Raw genomic sequence first — 19,177 nt, forward strand, 5'->3', positions numbered from 1 at the left:
GCCGCGGGTCGCCGTTAGCGCGGCCTCCCTGCCTCCCTCCCGCGGCAGCCGGCGGGCGCGGGGAGCCCGCGGCTTCACGCCGCCCTCGCTCTCCGCCGGCGACACCTTCCCCTCGCGGCGAGGCAGCCGGGGCGGGAAGGGTCGCGCCCGGGATGCGCGCTGCCTACCGCGTCCCGCCCTCGGGAGGAGTGAAGGAGTCTCCGCGCCAAGCGTGGCCCGTGCGGCCGCGCCCGGCCTTCCAGCCGGGGGGAGCGCTCCTAGGGATCGGGAGGGAAGAGCGGCCCGGCGGCGTGAGGCGCCTGTCTGCGCTGCGGGTTCTCGCCAGCGTTGGGGCCTTACAACAGTTGTTACTGTGCGAGCCGAAGAAGCAGCGTCTGCTGCTTGGGTTATTGAATTATACGAAATGAAAAGTGAGTATGAGAAGAGGAATCAGGCAGAGGTGACAGAAAGGAGATAATATAGTTAAATAAGTGAAATCCTAACTTGCCGTCTCTATATGAGTTTTTAATATCAGTCGCTCAGTGGGAAGCTTCATTGCCGTAGCAGCATCAGTGTGCTTACTAGCTAAAGCTTAAAGCACGTAGCTGCGTTTGGCCTGTCCTTACCATTCGTGGGCTGAAGGGGCCCATATTACTGTCAGAACAGAAGAAAGTCCTCAAGATGAAAGTGAACATTTTCGTTTAATTAAACAACAGGGTTCATATTTGAGTGATGCATGTTACTTAGGAGTCTCCATTCCAAATGTATATAGGAATGCAGATGAGGCCTAGATGACAGGAAGAGATAAGAAAAGTATATGAGTATATCCAATAATACAGTACATAAGACTTGCAAAATACACAAGGCAAATGGAAATATTTTCAAACGTGTCATCAGCTTCTGTAGAATGAAAACTTCAATTAAAGTGTTAGTAGTTCCTGTGGAAAGTATTACAGTAATTTTGAATGCTCTATTTTGACAACCAGAAATAGGTAAAGGTTTTTTTATTATTATTCTTTCTTTCAGAGAAGGCACTGGGTATCAGCTTTCTAAAAATCAGATTTGTGCAGAGTATCAAAGTACTCAAAATGGCACATTTGCTTCTGGAAGTCTTGGTGTAAGCCTGTAACCTAATACTAATGAGTATAATCCTCCAGTCAGATAAACAGCAAAAAGCCATACAGTGATAAGTTTCCAGATCAGCACAAAGTAATTCCAGTGCTGTTGTTGGTAGGACATCTGCTGAGTTTTGGAGCAGAGTACCCTTAAGGAGGTTGTCACTCCTACCCTCYGGGGATCCTCAGGAGCCCTGTGTGCTACTGGTGATCTCCCCTGCAGAAGATCTTTTGCTAATGTGGCAAACATGAGACAAATGAGATGGCTYGTGGTTGACTTCCAGAACAGCATAATTCCTTGGTTTAAAATGGACTTTGTCAGGGTGAGGTGGGGCTTCTAACTGACGTAATGTGCTTCCTCCTTCTCATAAATGCTAATAGACTGATGAAGTGGTTGTGCGGATGGGTTTTGGTGCACAAAGTATAGCTTTGGGTAACTGGGGTGGTGAGTTGCAACTGAAGGGAGAAGGTATTTGAAAGACTGGGGGATGGGAAAGCAGGAGTTAGAGTAGGGTAAGGATGAATGTTTGGGCCTGGTAAGTTAAATCCATCTTTATAGGGCATATTTTCAATTCCCAAGTATACATGTTAGTGAAGCTTTCAGAAGTTCTGCAGTTAATGGTGATCTTCTGGAGAGCAGTCTTTTTTCCTTTTTCTACTTGCGGCTGTGTCTCAGAAATGTTGCTCCATTGTGTGCATCTCAAGGGACAGATTGTAGCTATGTATCCCTGAGAAAGCTGATTGATGGTTCTGTGCAGAAATCTGTGTACGCGTCCAGCTGTGCTTTGCACATGGCGTGAGGTCGTTGCATGAAATCATGGGGAGCTACCCTACCACCACCACCACCCCCTGTCTCTTGGCAGCTGCTTGCAGTGTTCTTTTAATCAAAACAAAAAAAAAAAACAGTGTACACTCTTCTCGGTGTGTATGCAAGCATGTGTTCTGTCATTTGGAAAAAAATTTGGATATAGCACCTGTCATAAGAATATACATTCCTTGAGGAATTATGGGAGTTCCTGGCAAGATGTGTGGAAAACTTGCATATTTCCATAATTCTTCATGCCTTTTATTGCACAGTGCCCTTTGAAAATGGCCTGCAAGGGTAGAACCAAGCAGTAGATTACTAGTAAAGTTCTTATCAGAGCGCTAGCGAAAGGTGCAGGCCACCGGTTGCAGTGGGCAAAACAGAGGTGGAGGGAAATTGCTGTGAAATGATCAGTATAACTGATCGACCTGCCTTACGTAAATTCAGCCCCAAAGTTGTCTTCTTTTTGCTGTTCTCTGTATCTCCCAGTGCTATGTTTAGCTTCTCTAAAACATATGCCCATAAATGTTTTTCACAGGAAATTTTATTTCTCTTCCACTAAAGCTGTTTGTAAGGCAACAAAATATAAAAAGATTGTCAAGCATTATTATTCCTATTGAATGGTTCATTGGGTAAGCTTAGGAAATTATTGGGTGGAGGCAAAAAAGACTATTTAGATGCCTRTTATCAGGTCTATTTTTTTAAGCAAAGGGCAAGAGTAGTATTAAAAATACACATTTTCCTGTGTTTTGACTTTGTATATGTAACTTTATTTACAACTTCCTCTTGATACATTGTCTGCAGGCTGCCTAGGTAATGCTCCAGTGTGTTGAAACACTTGCGAGTGGGGTTAGCTTGGATGAGCAAAGCTTCCTACCTCTGCTGAGGCTGGAGGAGGAGAGGGGCAAAAACCCAAAGCTTTGATTTAGTCGCTCTTTTGTTTCCATTGAATTGGTATTAACTGAGGAAAGAGGGGCTTCTATGTTTTCCCCTTCATACTGTACTGCATCATGTGATTTTAAAATGGGAATTGACTTTCCTGAATTAAGGCAAAGAAAAAGAAATATATTGGTGATACATTCTCTTAAATCTTTATGGAGGGTTCTACGTAACAGAAAATGCATAGAGATATGACAGGCTGTATACAATTTGCTCTAGTAAAATTAATAAAAATACGAGAGTGCTATAGTTTGTTTTTTCTGACATGAAGACCTCTTAGTCTGGTGTAAGAATTTGTTTTGAATTCTATAGTAAATATCACCTAATCCTTTGGGGGTATTATTAATTTGTGTTGTGCTCTTGCCCATCCAGCTAGGGTTTAAGGTAAAATCCTGCTATGTACTTTTCAGACACAAAAAATGTTGGTAAATTCTGCTCCAGAGATCTCCCCTATGTGCTGTGGAAGAAGGAGCAGACAAGACGGGTACTGGGATGGTGAGGTGATGCTGACCGGAATTGAGGAGGAATGTAGAAAGTGTCATTTGTCTTATCTAGCCAGTGCCGTATGAGAATGATTAAGAGATGTCATGGCAGGGGTGGCTTTTAAGGAAAGATACTACAGTGACTGATAGGTGATTTGATTCATTATCATATGAAGAATTATGATAACTTCCATACACATACATGTGTGTGCATGCACACAGAGTTGGAGGCTAGTGAGAGAAGGGTGATGTCTCACAAGGAAGCTGAAAGCAGGTGTGGTTTAGGACGACTCCGATGATGGAGACTGACAGAGAGATGCATTTTAAAGGGAAACAAATTGAGCAGGGCAAGAGATAACAGGACAGAACAGAGTGGTTGGGTTGGGGTAATAATAATTCTACCATGTTTGCTTTATTTATTTATTTATTGCCTGGATTTGCTTTTGCACAACAAGAACACATGGTTTTGATTTGGACAGAGGGGGCGTGGGAGAAAGTATCTGACAAGAATTCTTTCTCTCAGTGCCTTAAGCAGAAGAATGGCCTAGTTTTCAAGCCTTACGGGTTCAAGAGTACAGCTGTAGCTTGCTTATCCACAAGTGATGGGCTTTAGCAAAGTGGAAATTGCCTATATTTTTCCATGTAAGAATATTTTTTCCTGGTTATAAGTATACCATTAGGCTGTATGTTTGTTTGAATGGTAAGAACAGGGTATATTCTCCTAATCTTACTTTAAAGGTAAAGGATTGTGTTTCTCTGTTGTGATTTCTTTTTTTTTTTTTTTTTTTTCCCCTTCCTCCTTCAGATCTTGAATGAGCTCCTATGTTGTGGGGGGAAACACATGTTTAGTTAGAGCATTATGCACAGAGGAAAGAGCAGTGTTCATGCCATTATGAAGCATGTTACTCGTTTTGAATTTAATCTTTCACGTGAAACAAATAATCATGGGACAGATGAAATAGATGTTTAGTTTTCTTTCTTTTTAACCTTTCTGGTTTTTTTTGTTTTGTTTTTTATAATTCTATATTTTAATTGCCTGGAAGACAGCTGTTTATATGCAATACTTCTTTTTTATTATGTAAACGGAAAAGTTTTGGAGCAAATAAAAGAATAACTTAATGCTTCAGTATTCTTTTTAGGCATTTTAAAAGAATTGTTAAAGTTTAGAAAGAGTTAATGCAGTTTGATTGTACTTCTCGTTTCATTTCATACTTAATGGGTTTTTTTGAGGTTCGTGGGTGAACAAAGCATTAGACTGCTCGAGTTTGGCGTTCTGAAAACTGTGCTTACATGATCAATTGAGTTAAATGTTTAACTAGAACAATGAGATTGTTCTGCGTAGCCAGGCTATTGTTGGGGGCTGTGCCATCATCTTTGTCTGATAGGGCAGACTTGCTGTTTGTGTGTTAGTTTTTTGGGKTTTTTTTTATTCTCTGCCTGTGCACTTAAAATGTCTTGATCATCAGTAAAGACAGGAATTTCTTTTCCAAGGCACCCAATTACATTTAGAGGTTAATATTTCTACTGTAAATGCGGTAAGTTTTTTCCCTTCACAGTTTCTGGTGTAGTAGAGGGAGCTCCTGCAAACTTTTAACTGGTATCTATAGCTTAGCCACTGGGGGAAAAAAAAAAATTGTTTTTCTTTTCAGTGCAAATACTGAAATTTTTGTATAATTACATTCTTGATCAGTGACTTGTATTTGCACTTGCAGGCTTTTCTTTTCTTGTTCTCAGAATTTGGTGTAGACCTAGCCTTAATATCTTAGTGATGCCTCGAGAGAGGACTTTGGAAACTTTTCCAGTAGTACAGATGCATTGAGAAACTATTATGTAAATAGGACAGAGATGACTTTACTATTAATGYGGAGCTATAAATCTGTGGTGAAAGTGAGCGAGCTTTGTGTTTACAATTTTGGAGGAATTTCTCTTCCCCCCCCTACTCCCCCCAAAAAGCAACCTTTCCATCCATTTTTTTTCAAGTGCAAATAAAGCCTTAAAAGGGATTTCTTACGGATTGGCCTAGTAACAACTTCAGAGGTGGAACAAACCTTTCAAATGCTAAATGATATCCGAGAGAAAGCATTCTATCAAAGTTCTACCACTGGTGTTCAGAAATTATCTTTTAGTATCTTCAACGTATATATACATACATATATAGATATAGATATACACACACACATATATGTACACACACACACATATATGTACACACACACACACAACATACATACATTTATGCTCTATTCTGTCCTTGAGGTTAAATATACCACTTTTAAATTGCAGACAGTGATGTGTTTCAAACTTGGCTTATTTTTATTGTGGTCATGACATGATCTATTAATTTTTTTGTTGTTGGAAACAAAATGCAGGCTTTTTGTGCTTTTTTTTTTTTAATCTTTCTGGAACTTCAGAATTGCTCGTGGGTTTTTTTTGTTTGTTTTTTGTCAAGAGTGAAGACATCAGAAAGATTTTTGAAGTCTTCAGTGTTTCCTTCCCTCTAGATAGAGGCAAATCAAAAAGAAGTGGTCTCAAGAGTTGAATGTTTTYAAAGATAATTATGAAAGTGGGAAAGTTGCGTTGAAAATTTTATATGCTTCAATGTAGTGAATATAATGGAACTGAATATGAGTTTTAATAAGAAGTTCATTCTTTCTCCACATCCACCAGCAAGTCTGGTTAATTGTTAACGTTGGTCCTGTTTTTTCAGGTTGTAAATTAACATTTCTTGTATTCTGTCAGCTCAGTGCTAAATTGTGAGTTTTAAATTGGGAAGGCAGTATTTCATCTAAGAAAAATAATGCTTTTCTTTGACTGAATAGCTTAGCAAAACATCTTCAGAGAATTGCTGTGATCCCAAAGTCAGTTTGAGACTTTATATCTGTCCAAGATGATGCAGCTTAGGCAGAGTTTTGGTGAGCATCCTAGTGAAACTAAGCTTAAAAAMACCCCTCTGAATGGCATAGATGGTCCTTTTTCTTAAAGCAGGTTTCCCTGTGCTATTTTAATCTTACTTTATTTAAATAGTGACCAAACATGCTATAACTATATGGTGAAATAGTTTAAGGGGRAACATTGGAAAGTACTGTGCTTACATTAATCCTGCTTCTTTGTGAAGTAAGATGGCAGTTGAAAAACTTTTTTTTTTTTTTTTTCAGATGAGCATTTTGTCAGGGATTTCTTCATGTATGCTTTCAAAGAAAACACTGACTTATGCTGAAGGACATATGTTCGCATTCATAGTAATAGCCTTCTGCACAGTTAAATTCAGCTAGGCTACAATTAACCTTTAAAGCAATGAACCACACATGCTCAGGGAGCAGTGCCGTGGTTCAGACTGTAATGACTGATCAGTGGAGTCTACTTATGGTAACAAAAAAAGTGCAAATTTTCTGTGCATCTCTTTGTAGAACGTAAGATCATTATGTTACTAAATTCACGGTCTTAACAGGACAGCTGATCCACAATCTTTTACATTCACTTAAATCTTTGGAGAGCAGGTTTGCTGTTCTGTTGGAACAAATGCACTGTGTGTTTTCAAGTTTTCTTACTCTGTTTTGCTGCATGCTGATCTAACAGCAAAAAGTCACTTTGCTGCTTTTATTTTGCCATTGCTCATTGTTTCATGACAGTCCCCACCTAAGGTGTCCCACCAGCATAGAAGTGGTCTGCACTCCACTTATTTCGTTAGCACTGATATGGCTCACGCTCAAGATGACTTTTGTAAAGACTCCTACTGAGCTGTTCAAGATTTAAGTGCTCTGTGCCAATGACTCCTGCCCCTCTATGTGCAAAACTATTTCAAGTTTGTCACATTTTATAAAAATGTAAGAGATGTTGTAGAAACCTGCATTCACAATAAAATAATCCAATATGTTTTGAAAAAAAGGATATTTTTCTTCACATCTATGTATGTTCTGTGCAGTGCTAAGCACTGCACTTCAAAGAGTGGTAATACAGGAGAAAGAGGAATATTTGGTTACAATAAGCTCTAGCCAATTTCACTGTTTTAATTTCCAAGCTGTATACCAAATCCAAAGAAACACTTAGAAAAAGAAGTAGTAAAATGATCTTTAGATTTTGAATATCCTGTAAGCATATTTACTGGATATGTGTTCATAGTCCTAATGGTTTCTCAGGTAAGGATTGATAAACATCTTTGACTTAAAAACTCGGGGGAGAATGAAACACATTCATAACTTCTGGACAAGGCAGACACTGGTCTACATAACTCTGATGGTGTATTGGCAATAAATAGAATGATAATCCTATTTTATATTTAAGTATCTGGCTTGTAGTAACAAAATAAGAGATGTAGTAACAAAATAAAAAACATAAGTAACAAAATAAGAGATTCTAATTAAAGAAGAAAATAATATCCAGACTTAAAAATATGATCTATTTTAACTGATTAATCATGAGGAGCTTTGGCTAGCGTTGTTACAGTACTATGTTTTAAACAAATACAGTTGTGATATGGCTAGCTTGAATAATAAGACAGAACTCTTCTTCACCTCTGATGAAAGCACTTGTTACATATTAATGTTCATATCGCTGAATATATAGAGGTACTGGACAGCCTGTGGCGGTCTTTTGCAAAAGCAGGTAATGATAGTACTACCAGTGCCAAAGTCCAATTGTTTCTCTATTATTAAGTAATGGTAGTACGTGATAACTTTAAAATTTCAAGCAAAGACAAAGTTAGGCTGGATTGTTATCTTTTATTAGATAGATGTGGTTGGAGAAAATAGATTAGCTTTTTGATGGACTAGGCTCTTTTAAGCTGGCTGTAAAGGCTCCCGCCCAAGGCTAACCTCATGGAAAAACCTGTAGTGCCTCTGCTCTACTGTGCTGTGCTTCTGTAGGAGGACTCACGCCTGCCTTACGACGCAGTAAAATGCACGCCTTTTTTGTAAGTGAGGACACAGTCTTAGTCACAGTGATCGAGTGCTATTTTCGGCTTCCTTGTACRCCTTCCTTCAGACTTCCTCCCTTGCCCACTGTTGGTTCACATCTTTCCCATCTTAGTGAAATACTTAGGAAGAAAGTAAAATAAAAAGAAAGTAGAATATTTTTTACTTGTCTTTAAGCAGCCAGCTTTTTCAGAGCAGAAAAGCCCTTTTGATCTGTTTAATTACACGGACCATTTTTCTTATTTAGTTCCTCAAATATTTTATCAAGTGCATTTTAAACCTGCTGATGGTATCTAAACTGTTGTCACAGCAGCGTTATTGTTATGTACTTTCCAATATCCACCTTTCTGAGATTCAGTTTACCCTAGTTCATTCAGTTGCTGGCCACTGAATACCTGTAACTTCCTATGTTATCACTCTTGCCCCCTTCTTTGTTTTTCCCCACATTTTGCTTACTGAAGTGCTTTCATGCTTGAGCTTGGGTAATTGTTGCCAACTTCCTTGTGCTTCTCGCTCTTTCTGGGACCTTTTCCAGTTTTGCTCTTTTAATGACATAACCAAAATCAATACGAAGCTTTACTAAAGCTATGTAGTTGTATCTCTTGTTTATCCTTCAAGTAATATCCTTTCGTATGGATCCCACGGAGGATTTTAGTGAGGGAATTATCTGAGTTGTAAAGCTGAAGGGAGTAAAGAAATGTTCTCCTCTGGGCGGGTGGGGGGAGTTGCTTTTGTTTTGGAGGTTCGTTTTGAAATTATTAGTGAAAATGATTGTTACAWCTTCAAATGCTCAACAAGTCAGACCATGTTTTCCTTGCTCTGTATGTCTTTACCTCCCCCCAGTAGAGTTACTGTGCTTTCTTCTCTCAGATAACAGCTGAGAATAATCAAGAGTTCTAGAACAATTAGTTAGGACGCAATTTTCTGATCTCCTTTGTGGAGAGAGATTTTGGTTGTAAAGTCAGCTGATACGTGAGGAATATGTTGGGAGGGAATCGCGGCGTTACGGAAGCTAAGTTTAGAACGTATGCTGCAGCTACGCATACTGTAGTCAATCGCTTGTTTGTGCAAAAATGGTAAATATCTGAAATTCCTTTTGAGAGTGCATGCTTGGCTTCGGTTGTATATAAGTATCTTTCTAATTCTTAGATGTTTCTGTCATTACTTAAAATAAGCAGAGGCACAGCTCAAAAATTCAGAGAATCTCACACATGAAGAGTCTGATTTTGCCATTGAAATTACCTTAGCCTGTTAAGTGCTAAGCTGAGCTTTTACAGAGAGGATCTGCTAGATTTCCACGAGCAGGTGACGTGTAATGTATTCACTTGTATCCCTATTCCAGATTACATAAAGTTACTGACTGACGGTAATAGAATTCTTCAAAGCATTTGAGTTTTTATTTAGTAATTTTTTTCCAAGAGTAAGCAGTTTTTTTTTTTTTCCCCTGCAGTTATTACAATAGGGACTGCCTACTGGTAGTTAAAAGCTAGGGAAAATATCATTCCTTGTTGAGAGGCTAAAATAGTATTTTCTCTTTAAGATCAGACTCCAGAAGGAACAACAATTGTAATCGTTCAGTATGATGAGACATTTGTAATCGTTCAGTATGATGAGACATATGTAGAAAATATTAATAATATTGTCTCTGAGTAGTCTTTAGCAGGCATACCTATGTATAATAGCTTTTCAACTTTGCTTCTCTGACTTTGTTATTAAACAAACAAGACCGGCTGCTTTTAGAGTTCTTTCTTCCGGTGACAGACATCAGATGCACATGAACAAAGAAAATATGTGAAAGCACTTCACAGTGAAACTCTTGCTCCATCTACTGCATAGTCCAGAGAAATCTTATGTTCAGAAAGTTGATATGAACAATGAGGGTCGGTCTTATATAGATGCTGCAGTTAGGCACTGGCAGACATTATTATTAGAGTATGTATGCCTACAGCAGTGTTCATAACCAGGCTGAGAGAAATCTGATCACTCAACCTGTGTAAAGAAAAGTAGACTGATAAAATAAAAAGTGCGTTTAAGAGATATTTTTAACAAAGCCATCTTTGCTCATTGGTGATTGCAGAAGCATAGAGCTTATACCAAAATCAAGTTAGACATTTTCTAAGATTACAAGATAAAATTTTGATTTTTTGTTTGTTTGGTTGGTTTTGAGGCAGGTGTGCAAGCTTTTGGAAATCTCTGTATTTTAGTATTAAATGCAAGCTTTTTCACCATTACTCATTAAATCTGTTTCCCAGTGGTGTGTAATACTTTGAAATAGAATTATTTTCAAAAGGAATGGTGGCAAGTCTTCTAGAGTAGCATGGATGAGACCAGCTGGACTCCTGTATCCATCTGTTTGTTCTCATTCCCTTCACATACTAATTATTAACCTGGAGAGGCTAAATTAAATACAACATTTGGTTATTAGTCTAAAGGCTGAGTTATTATGATGAAGAGAAATATTAACTGTGGCTGAACTGTTTTCCTAGTATTATCTTGATTTTTAATTGAAGATATTTCCAAGACTAGCTCAGTGGGAGACACACAGAAAAAAGAAGGAAATGCATTGAGCAAACTAGCAAATATCTTTAGTTATCATATATTGGAGTTAAGTTTATTTCCAGATAATTTTTGAGAAAGGGTAAAAGGTTCTGCATAATTTCAGGTCGGATATTGGTTGGTAGGAAGAAGGTAGAAAATGCATAGTTTCTTTATTATCTGCTTGGTGAGAAGAAAAAGATATTTAAATTGACAGCTGTCCCTCTGAGGTTGGAAGGGTTCTACTGAATTTGGTCAATTTAGGGGAAAAAGTACAGACAGAGCTCCCTGGGAACCTTTGGTAATTTAGTGACCGCAGCACTGCATAATGGGGACATGTGCTCATGTCTCATACAGCGTTGCGGCTGTCCTCGCCTCTTAAGAGGCAGGGAACACCTTAGGGCTGTGGATGGTGCAGAGCCATGACAGGCCTGGTGGTGGAAGAGAGGACATTACTGTCTGACCCATCCTAAGACTTGAAAAATTCAGCAGAGTTGCCGCTGTTGATGGTGGGCTGGAGGCTACCATTGCGGCTACTGGTTACTTGGCTGTGACTTTATCAGCTAGATAAAGAAGTCCGGAAATGCCTGACTCGCAGGCTGGGAATAATGTCAAAAAACTGTAGCTTGGGATCTGTGATCCTCCACCCCCTGATTKTCAACGACTGGAGAGAGAAAGCTGTACTTGCTTTTTGTGCTAACTTTTTTTTCTTATTATTTTTGTATTGGCTGCTCGTTTTAATGGCAGCGTGTTTATTTTGAATATATACTGGTTCTTGTTTGACACTTTAATTGTAGATTCTTTGATTTGTCTTCTTCCTAAGCTTCATCCATATCTTCTATTTTTTATATTATTTCTTCCGATTTTTCTTGTCTTTTTAGTGGACAGAAAATCCAGCATCTATTGTTTTTAATACTTTCTTTGCATCCTGTGAAGTTTTTGTCTTTCACTTTTTTGCTCACTTATGTAACCTGGACTATTTCAGTAGTTATGTTCATTCTGTTTCTTATACTTGACTTTTACATCTCTTTCCTATATTCACAGATGATTGCAGGTGCTCTAGCTTTCTGTCTATGTTTTGAGCTCAAAACGTTGTCAGATATCGGCAGTATATTTTTGTGTGATTGACAGTATTCATAATCTACTGTATTACCATATCAGCTGGTTTAAAACATATAAAGGAATATTATTTTTAGCTGTATTACGTACTTTGCAAAATCTTTGAGGAATATTGCTGTAGATTGTTTAATTTTTTTAATTTTTTTTTTTAGATTTAAATTCCTAGTTGCATGTATTTCTAAAATGTTAAATTGAGATAGTTTGTGTTCATAAATGATTAAAGCCCGAAGGTGGTGGCATGAGTTTAGAAATGGGGGGCACTGAGGAGATGGTAGTCTGAGCCCTGCGCAGAGCACGCTCTTCAGCTCATGTCTCATGACTCATCCCAGGGACACAGAAGGTTTGGATGACTTAAAGTTAAGGATAAATCTGTGCAAGATTGGGGATATATTTGCTAAACTGAAGTGTGGTATAATATTTTCCACATAAAGGTAAGTAGTTACTGCAGCCCAATGGAGTGCATATTATTTGATCTGTTAATGAACAATTATGTGAAAAACAGGGCAGAGTGCACTCAACAGAAGATTGTCTTCATTTTGCTTTGTCTTTTAGTTCATCATGTCCCCTGTACCTGCTGGCTTGGTTAAATAATAATGATCTTGTTGTATACCTAAAACATGATTTACTCTTTCAGAAGACTTTGGTCTGAATTTAACGGTGTTCTTAAAATGCTCCATATTGTGACAAGGAAATAACAGTTGAACTGCAGCTCCTACCATCAGATCAGACTTTGCTAGACTATTATCAAGGGATAAAACCATTGTAATTGAATGCTTCTTGAATGCTGTCTCATTGATAGAAGTGTCCTACACTGTCTAAGGTACAGTTGGTTTTCCTGTGCCAAAATATATGTTACTCTTCCCACTCAGAAAGTCAAACTTTGTATCCGTATTTATTTAAAAAAAGATAAGCTTGTGGAATGCTGAGTCCGATTAAATCCTGATTTAAATATAAAAACTACATCTCCTTAGCAGAAGGTGTCCAGTAGACACCTTGTCTGAGGCAGGACTTGTTAATGACATTAAAAGGCCTCAATGCAGAGAATCAGATCAGAAAATATTCCCTAGCCTGAAAGTTGAAGAAATGAAACTGGTGCACTCCAGTGCAAGGGGCCGCAGTGGGGAAGGTTGCCTTGCTGCGCCTCTGAAGGTTGCAGCCCCTGCGTCTATCAGCCAGCTCTGRTGCAAGGGCATCACATAGGCACTATTGGTCTGCTGTAGGTACATGGCATGTTTTCCTCTTCTAACTCTCAAAACTAACCAGTTGCCCAACTACTTTTAGGCTTGTTTGTRTTGTATGTATTGTACTGTGTGAAGGGATGTATTATGATGAGCCTTTGCACCCTTTGGCTTAGATTTTCAAGATTCTTAAAAGTCAAGTCTCAAGAGCATATTGTGAAATCCTTCTGAATATTAGGTGAGTTCATGTGAAACATAGAGCTTCACGGGAACTGCAGAGCTCTGCACTGCCCTACAATTTCATTCACAGAACATCTGTGTGTCGGTTAGTATACAGCGCTATCAGGTTGGATATTTTAACTGGTAATCTCTTCACTTTTTACAAGAGTTACTTAAAGTTAATAAAACCTTGATGTACAATCTCAGTCTCTTCAAAATAAGATGGGAATCTGTCTTGATGGATCAATCACTGGATCCACTGGATGGATCCTGTAACAGGAATATAAAGACTTTAGACATACTGTCCAGCTTGGTAATGGAACAACTTAATGAGCTCTTTTATGTGCTGGAAATGTTAAAGGTATTTTGCCCATGTGTGTCATTCCTGAAGTGTAGCTTCTTAAGCAGGCATTATACGTTCTCCTCTCAATCACAGAGCCAGTGCACATAAACCAAACAAGCAAATCTATGTTTTTGTTTGCATGGGATTTTGTTTTGTTTTTTACCAATCCTTCTGTCTTTCCACTTTGGTACAGAACAGGAATAAGGATCTGCTAGCTACAGTTTCGCTAGAGACATTGGTTTGCCTCGGGATTATGAAAAAAAGTGACATGATCAGTTTTCTTTTCCATGTCTTTCCTGTCCTGACTATGTGATTCTACTGCAGCTTCAAGTGGAGCTGGTCTGGTCCTGCTGGCCATGCAGTCCCACTTCTTCCTCCTGCCTGCAGTGATGCCTGTGAAACTGGTGAGCCCTTCAGGACGCTGGGAGTTACCTTGGCAGAAAAGTCACCAGTTTTAGTCTGGCTTGGCTCCCTGTGTTGGCTCCCTGCCTTGCTGTGCCAGCGGCAGCGCAGCTTTAAGTGGGTGCAGGCCTGTTGCAGGCATGGGGTGGGTTGGCTTGAGCAGCCATGATGCCACATGCTGACTCATCCAGAGATTTCTGTTAGGTAGTCAGTAGGCAAAAAAAACCATACACTTCATAAACTTGAGACAGAGAACGAGTTGGGATTCAAAGCTTGTCCTGATATTAACCGTGTGTGTTTTCCTTCTGCCTTTTGCAGAAGAAACCTCAGCTGCCCCAGATATGCTTAGCTTTATAAGCTGGTCACTCTTTAGTTAGTAAACCTTTTATCTTGCTGCTGTTCTCACTGTCTGGAGGCAAGCCTTAGTCTTCCAGATTGTAGTCTCCAGACTCTAGAAACAGCCCTTTCTCCTCATTTTTGAAGTCTGATATTATTTTCCATTTCTTGTACTCCTGCAAACTGTTGAGAAGCTCCATATGCTTGACATGATCCTGAACTGTGAGTTGTTTCGTATCTCTTTCCTCCCGCCTTTCATCAGGCCAGCTGAAAAATGACCTGGCAGCATCATCTCTAAGTGCAGTAAAAACTTCTGCTGGTTTCCTGTGCCAGAAGTTTCCTTTTGGGGGTGTGTTCCTGCTTGCTTGTGTTTGATTCAATTAACCATCAACATTAGCATTTCATTCTTTTTGGTTCTGTTGAACGTTTTTCAGCTGACTTTGAATGCCGTGACATGCAGCAGCAGTGCATATATCTGCCCAGGTCTCTGAGCCTGGAGAGATGCTCTCAGTGAGTCAGGATTTGAAAACGCTCATTTGGAGCCGTGCGCTGGCAGTTTTGAAGATCTCACGAATGCAATAACTCGGTAAAGGCTGACAAGGTTAAACTGATGACCTCCTGAGAAAAGAGCAATGGCTAGCGAGAAACATCAGCAGAACTCTCTGTGAGAAGGGCAGTGTTTCAAATGTTTTCAGGAGGCTGCAGCAGGAATAGCCTTTCTCTTCCCTCCCCCCTTCCACCTCYGATAAGTGCTTTTCTTCAAAAACACTGATTCATATTGGATTTCACATGCGTAGTTACAAAGTCAGAAGGCATGAAATGGTTAATGAAATAAACCTTCAGTTCCTGTGTTTGAAAAATTTGTTTTAAGCCACTCGAAACTGAGTGGCACTGTTTTAAATATCCTATTTTGACAAAATAGGAAATGTTGTACCCTTTTGGTTGGTATGACTGATTCTGTAGCTTCTAGTGCTATACTGACTGACAAGTAATTGGAAATAGGTAAACATACAAAGATTCTATGAAAAAAGATTTTTTTTTTTTCCTCCCCTTGTTTACACCTGGGATTTATTGCAGCAGCTTTTAGAAGTCTTGTCTTGATTTTCATGTGTGTGTGGGGGGTGAAGTTGGTTTGCAACAGATGTTAATGAAGATTATATGGTCTGACTGTCCTGAATTAGCCCTAGAAAATCTTGTTTGTGCTTTTGGGATGAGTCAGGAGTGAAAGTGCCAGATTGAAATAACTATGCCAATTTTGAGTGAAATGAAACAAATGCAGGAAGGTGTTGTTCTCCTGCACCTGCATGGCTGGCTAGGCACTGGGGCTTTCCGAGGGAGGGGGGTAAGAGGAGGAAACATTCTAGCTGATTTCAGGTTAAAAACCTGAGTTACTACGATGAAGGTATTTATTTTTCTGAAGTGTTTTGACTAACTCCTCAGGGGAAGACCAATGCTTTTTTTTTTTTTTTTTTTTTTTAACTTTGAATAGAATGTATCTGATTCCATTTGATAATGAACCCCACCCTTCCATATGACTTTCCTGTTACTTTAAAAAATTGAGAGGAAATCTACTATAAAATGGACAGTATTTATGAAGTTAGTATCATTATATGAAAGCTACAAATATTCTGCAGAACTTCTTGTATATATACTTTTAAATGTATAAATTCTTTAATGAAGTTTGGATAACTTTACATGACATTGCATTGGTAAAACGTGCGTTCAGGTTTCTGACCTGGAGTGCTTGAAGTTGTAAACGTTGCATCCTCTATAGTCAGTGATAAGAAAAATCAATTCCATCTGGAGCTGAGAAACTTATTTCTGATATGTCTCACAAAGCTATGTTGAGCACTTAAAAAAAAAAMCCAAAAAMCTGAAAATTTCTAAGGAGCTTAGATACCATAGTAACAAGCACAGCATAAGACTTGTGACTTACTAGCTCAGTGGTCAACAATAAGTTTATCTGTTACTAGCACATATGTATGCTTTTAGAGAGGAATTTTCATTGTATACAGACATTAATGGATTGCACTTTATCTTGCAATAGAAGTAACTTTTATTTGGAGTTGTGAAATATAGAATTTTACATTAGGGAGAAGAGGAAAGAAAGATACAAAAACAGGTAAGGAGAAGTTATTTTGTGTAGTATCTTGCTTCATACTATATATTGAGCTCCAAACTTTTTTTTTTTTTTTTTAAGTTTTATATAAATGCTTTTCAGAATTAACAGCAGCAGTTAATGAATGTTCCTATATGCTTGACTGGGATCAGCTTTACTCAAAATCACTGTTTCGTATTCCTGATAGCTTCAAGCTCTTTCAGAAGTTGATGCCTGGAATTCTTACATATTATGTAAATCTGATGTAAACAGAAAGATGCACATGAGTGTGTCTGATCATTTTCACTCCGTACTTCTGGAAAGCTTATGTGAGCAGGCCCAAGGTATAGGTCCGAGTTAAACACAAACTCTTGTTTGATTCTCTTCTGTCTGTGCCATGTGTTGGTCTTGGTATCCTATTTAAGATATGTGTAGTCCTTTTCCCTCTTTGGGTGTGGGGKTTTTTTGTGTTTTTAATCTATTCTGTTTCAGCTGAGTAGGTTAATCGCTGCTTTCTTTGTTTTTTAAAAAAAAAAGGGGGAAAAAAAAGTTTCTATCTTGCAGTCACATTCTAGTATGCATTTAATTACTGGTAAGGAATTATGAAAAGAATCATGTATTTTCTCTTTTTAATTTGCCCCACCCCATACTTTCTTATGTGTATGAGATGAAAAATGAGAGTGGATAGTGCTCTGTTAATGTTTTGATTGAAATTAGAGATAATTTAGTGATAGTATGATATGATGGATACATGTGGCAAGAGTAAGCTGTAGTTTTGTGCAGATAGGAGTTTACCTGGGAGAGGAATGAATTCCTTCTTGGCACCAGCTGATGGATTAGGTGCTACCGTCTCATGCTGTGCGGTGTTGTGTCTATGTTGTTTTCTATATTGAAGCTGCCAAAGACCCTTCAAAAAACTTTGTCTTTTAGTTTAGTTTGATTTGTTACATCAGCAAAAGAAAGAGTCTTGCTTAAGGTGGTTTGCTAGAAGTTCTCAGGTACTAAATAAATAGTTACAGACAGCAAGCGATTAAAATGTGAAAACAACTGAACATCTAGGACATCCCTTGTCATCTTCTTTCTTCCCTTTTCTCTCTGCTTCTGTATTGTGACTCAAAGCTGCTGCAAAACAAAGCCTTATAGAAGATGCATAATGGTAGATCTGTTTCACTGTCTTCATGTCCAAATGCATAGCAATATGAATTCTGCTGTTGGCTGGTTAAAATACAGTAATCCTAAACTGAATCTCTGCTGATGTATCTGTTGACAACCTATTGGGCCATCATAAGTAATAACGGCTAGTGTGATTTATGAAGTTCTTGGTAACTACAGGCATATCAGAAAGCTCACAGTCAAAGTGACTTTTAAGATTCCCTTCTGTTTCAGGAACTGAGAAGTGGAGATCTGCCATACTGTATTTGACAGGCAAGAGTTTCAGTCAAAAACACCTTAGAAGAGATTTTCTGTAAGTTCTCAGGGAGGGACAGTTTAAAAATGTTTCAGGTAAGCATCAGTAAGACGTTTGAAAACGTGTCTGAAAGCATATTTTCATTACTACAAGATCTGTGAGAGGGCCATGTGCAGTCCACCAAACAAAGCTATTGCACTTTCYGTTTGGTATGGTATCATGGCATGTTTGCGGAAGGCGAGAACATATTTTATACGTACATGCAATATAAAGACTATGAAGTATATAAAGTTAAATGACCACCTTAGTTAATATTGATAWGCTCCACTTGTCTTTCTGAAAGGAAGCTAAAGCGAAAGGCTAATGTGTGTTGGACGTATCTGTGTTCTGAGAAGCCCTTTATTCCCCCAGTGTTTTGTAGATAAGGGCCAAGGCTGTGAATCTGGCATCACCTTCTGTAGGAAACTAGGCTAGTGAAGCATGGTTTTATGTTGAAGAAGCAATTTATAGAGCAGTGGTTTTGTATGCAGGAAGCTAGTATTCTGCTTGTACAGTCAAGAGGTGCCTAAGGCATAGTGCAGTTGAGTCTCTTATAGGTGCTACAGTGCATGCTCAGTTCTGCTGCTAAGCAGGGGTTATTAGAAGGAATTGAGGAAAAATTGCAAGTCGCAGATTAACCTGATCAGTTTGGGGGGGTAGAGAGTCTTCAGCATGCTTCAGACACCTCAGTGTTTCCTTGCTCATTAGTGTGGCTGCTTTAGTCCAGATTCAGCCCCAACTATTTGCTCTGTATTCATGASGTGACTTTCTAACAGCAGTTAGTGTTTTGATAAATAGCATGGTCTGCTGCTTTGGGGGATATAGCGGTATTCGTAGTAAGCAATACTGGAATGAGAATATTTTGGCTTTTACAGTTGGAAAGTAGAGCTCGCATTTGCTGTCTGTCTGATTAGCTGATCTCTTCTCTCCAGAAAAGGTGCRTTGTATTAGTTTGTGTTGAAATTCAAATTTGGATTGGAATTAATAACCTAGGTTTTCCCTTCTATGGAAATGTTTGTGCTCATGCCTGTAACTGTGTAACATATAAAAGGTAGGGAAGGAAATTAATAATTTAATGCCCTCAATTAAGTTAACAGCCCAAAACTTTGATATCACCAATAATAGCAGCTGGATTCAAAGAAAGGAAATGTAAATAGGTGATCTTCAAGTAAGTTTTCTGAATTAATACGTATTTTTACTCTTAGGCAATTATGAAGGATTTTATGCCCTAAGATAATGGATATTCTTTGCTGCCGAACAGGCTGAAAAA

General features: G+C 38.7%; 1 protein-coding gene across 4 annotated transcripts in view; it reads left to right on the forward strand.

The window, feature by feature from the left end:
* The first annotated feature begins 13,998 nt into the window (after positions 1–13,998).
* The window catches only part of MARK1 (microtubule affinity regulating kinase 1), a 50,412-nt gene continuing 45,233 nt past the window's right edge, over positions 13,999–19,177 (forward strand). For all 4 annotated transcript variants that reach the window (XM_026066579.1, XM_026066580.1, XM_026066581.1 and 1 more), the window contains exon 1: positions 13,999–14,028. In XM_026066579.1, the coding sequence (XP_025922364.1) occupies positions 14,014–14,028 (15 nt within the window). In that variant the 5' untranslated portion in view covers positions 13,999–14,013. The remainder of the gene's footprint in view (positions 14,029–19,177) is intronic.

The sequence above is a fragment of the Apteryx rowi genome, unplaced genomic scaffold (genome assembly GCF_003343035.1).
Source record: "Apteryx rowi isolate R43461 unplaced genomic scaffold, aptRow1 scaffold_243, whole genome shotgun sequence".
NCBI classification, from domain to species: domain Eukaryota; kingdom Metazoa; phylum Chordata; class Aves; order Apterygiformes; family Apterygidae; genus Apteryx; species Apteryx rowi.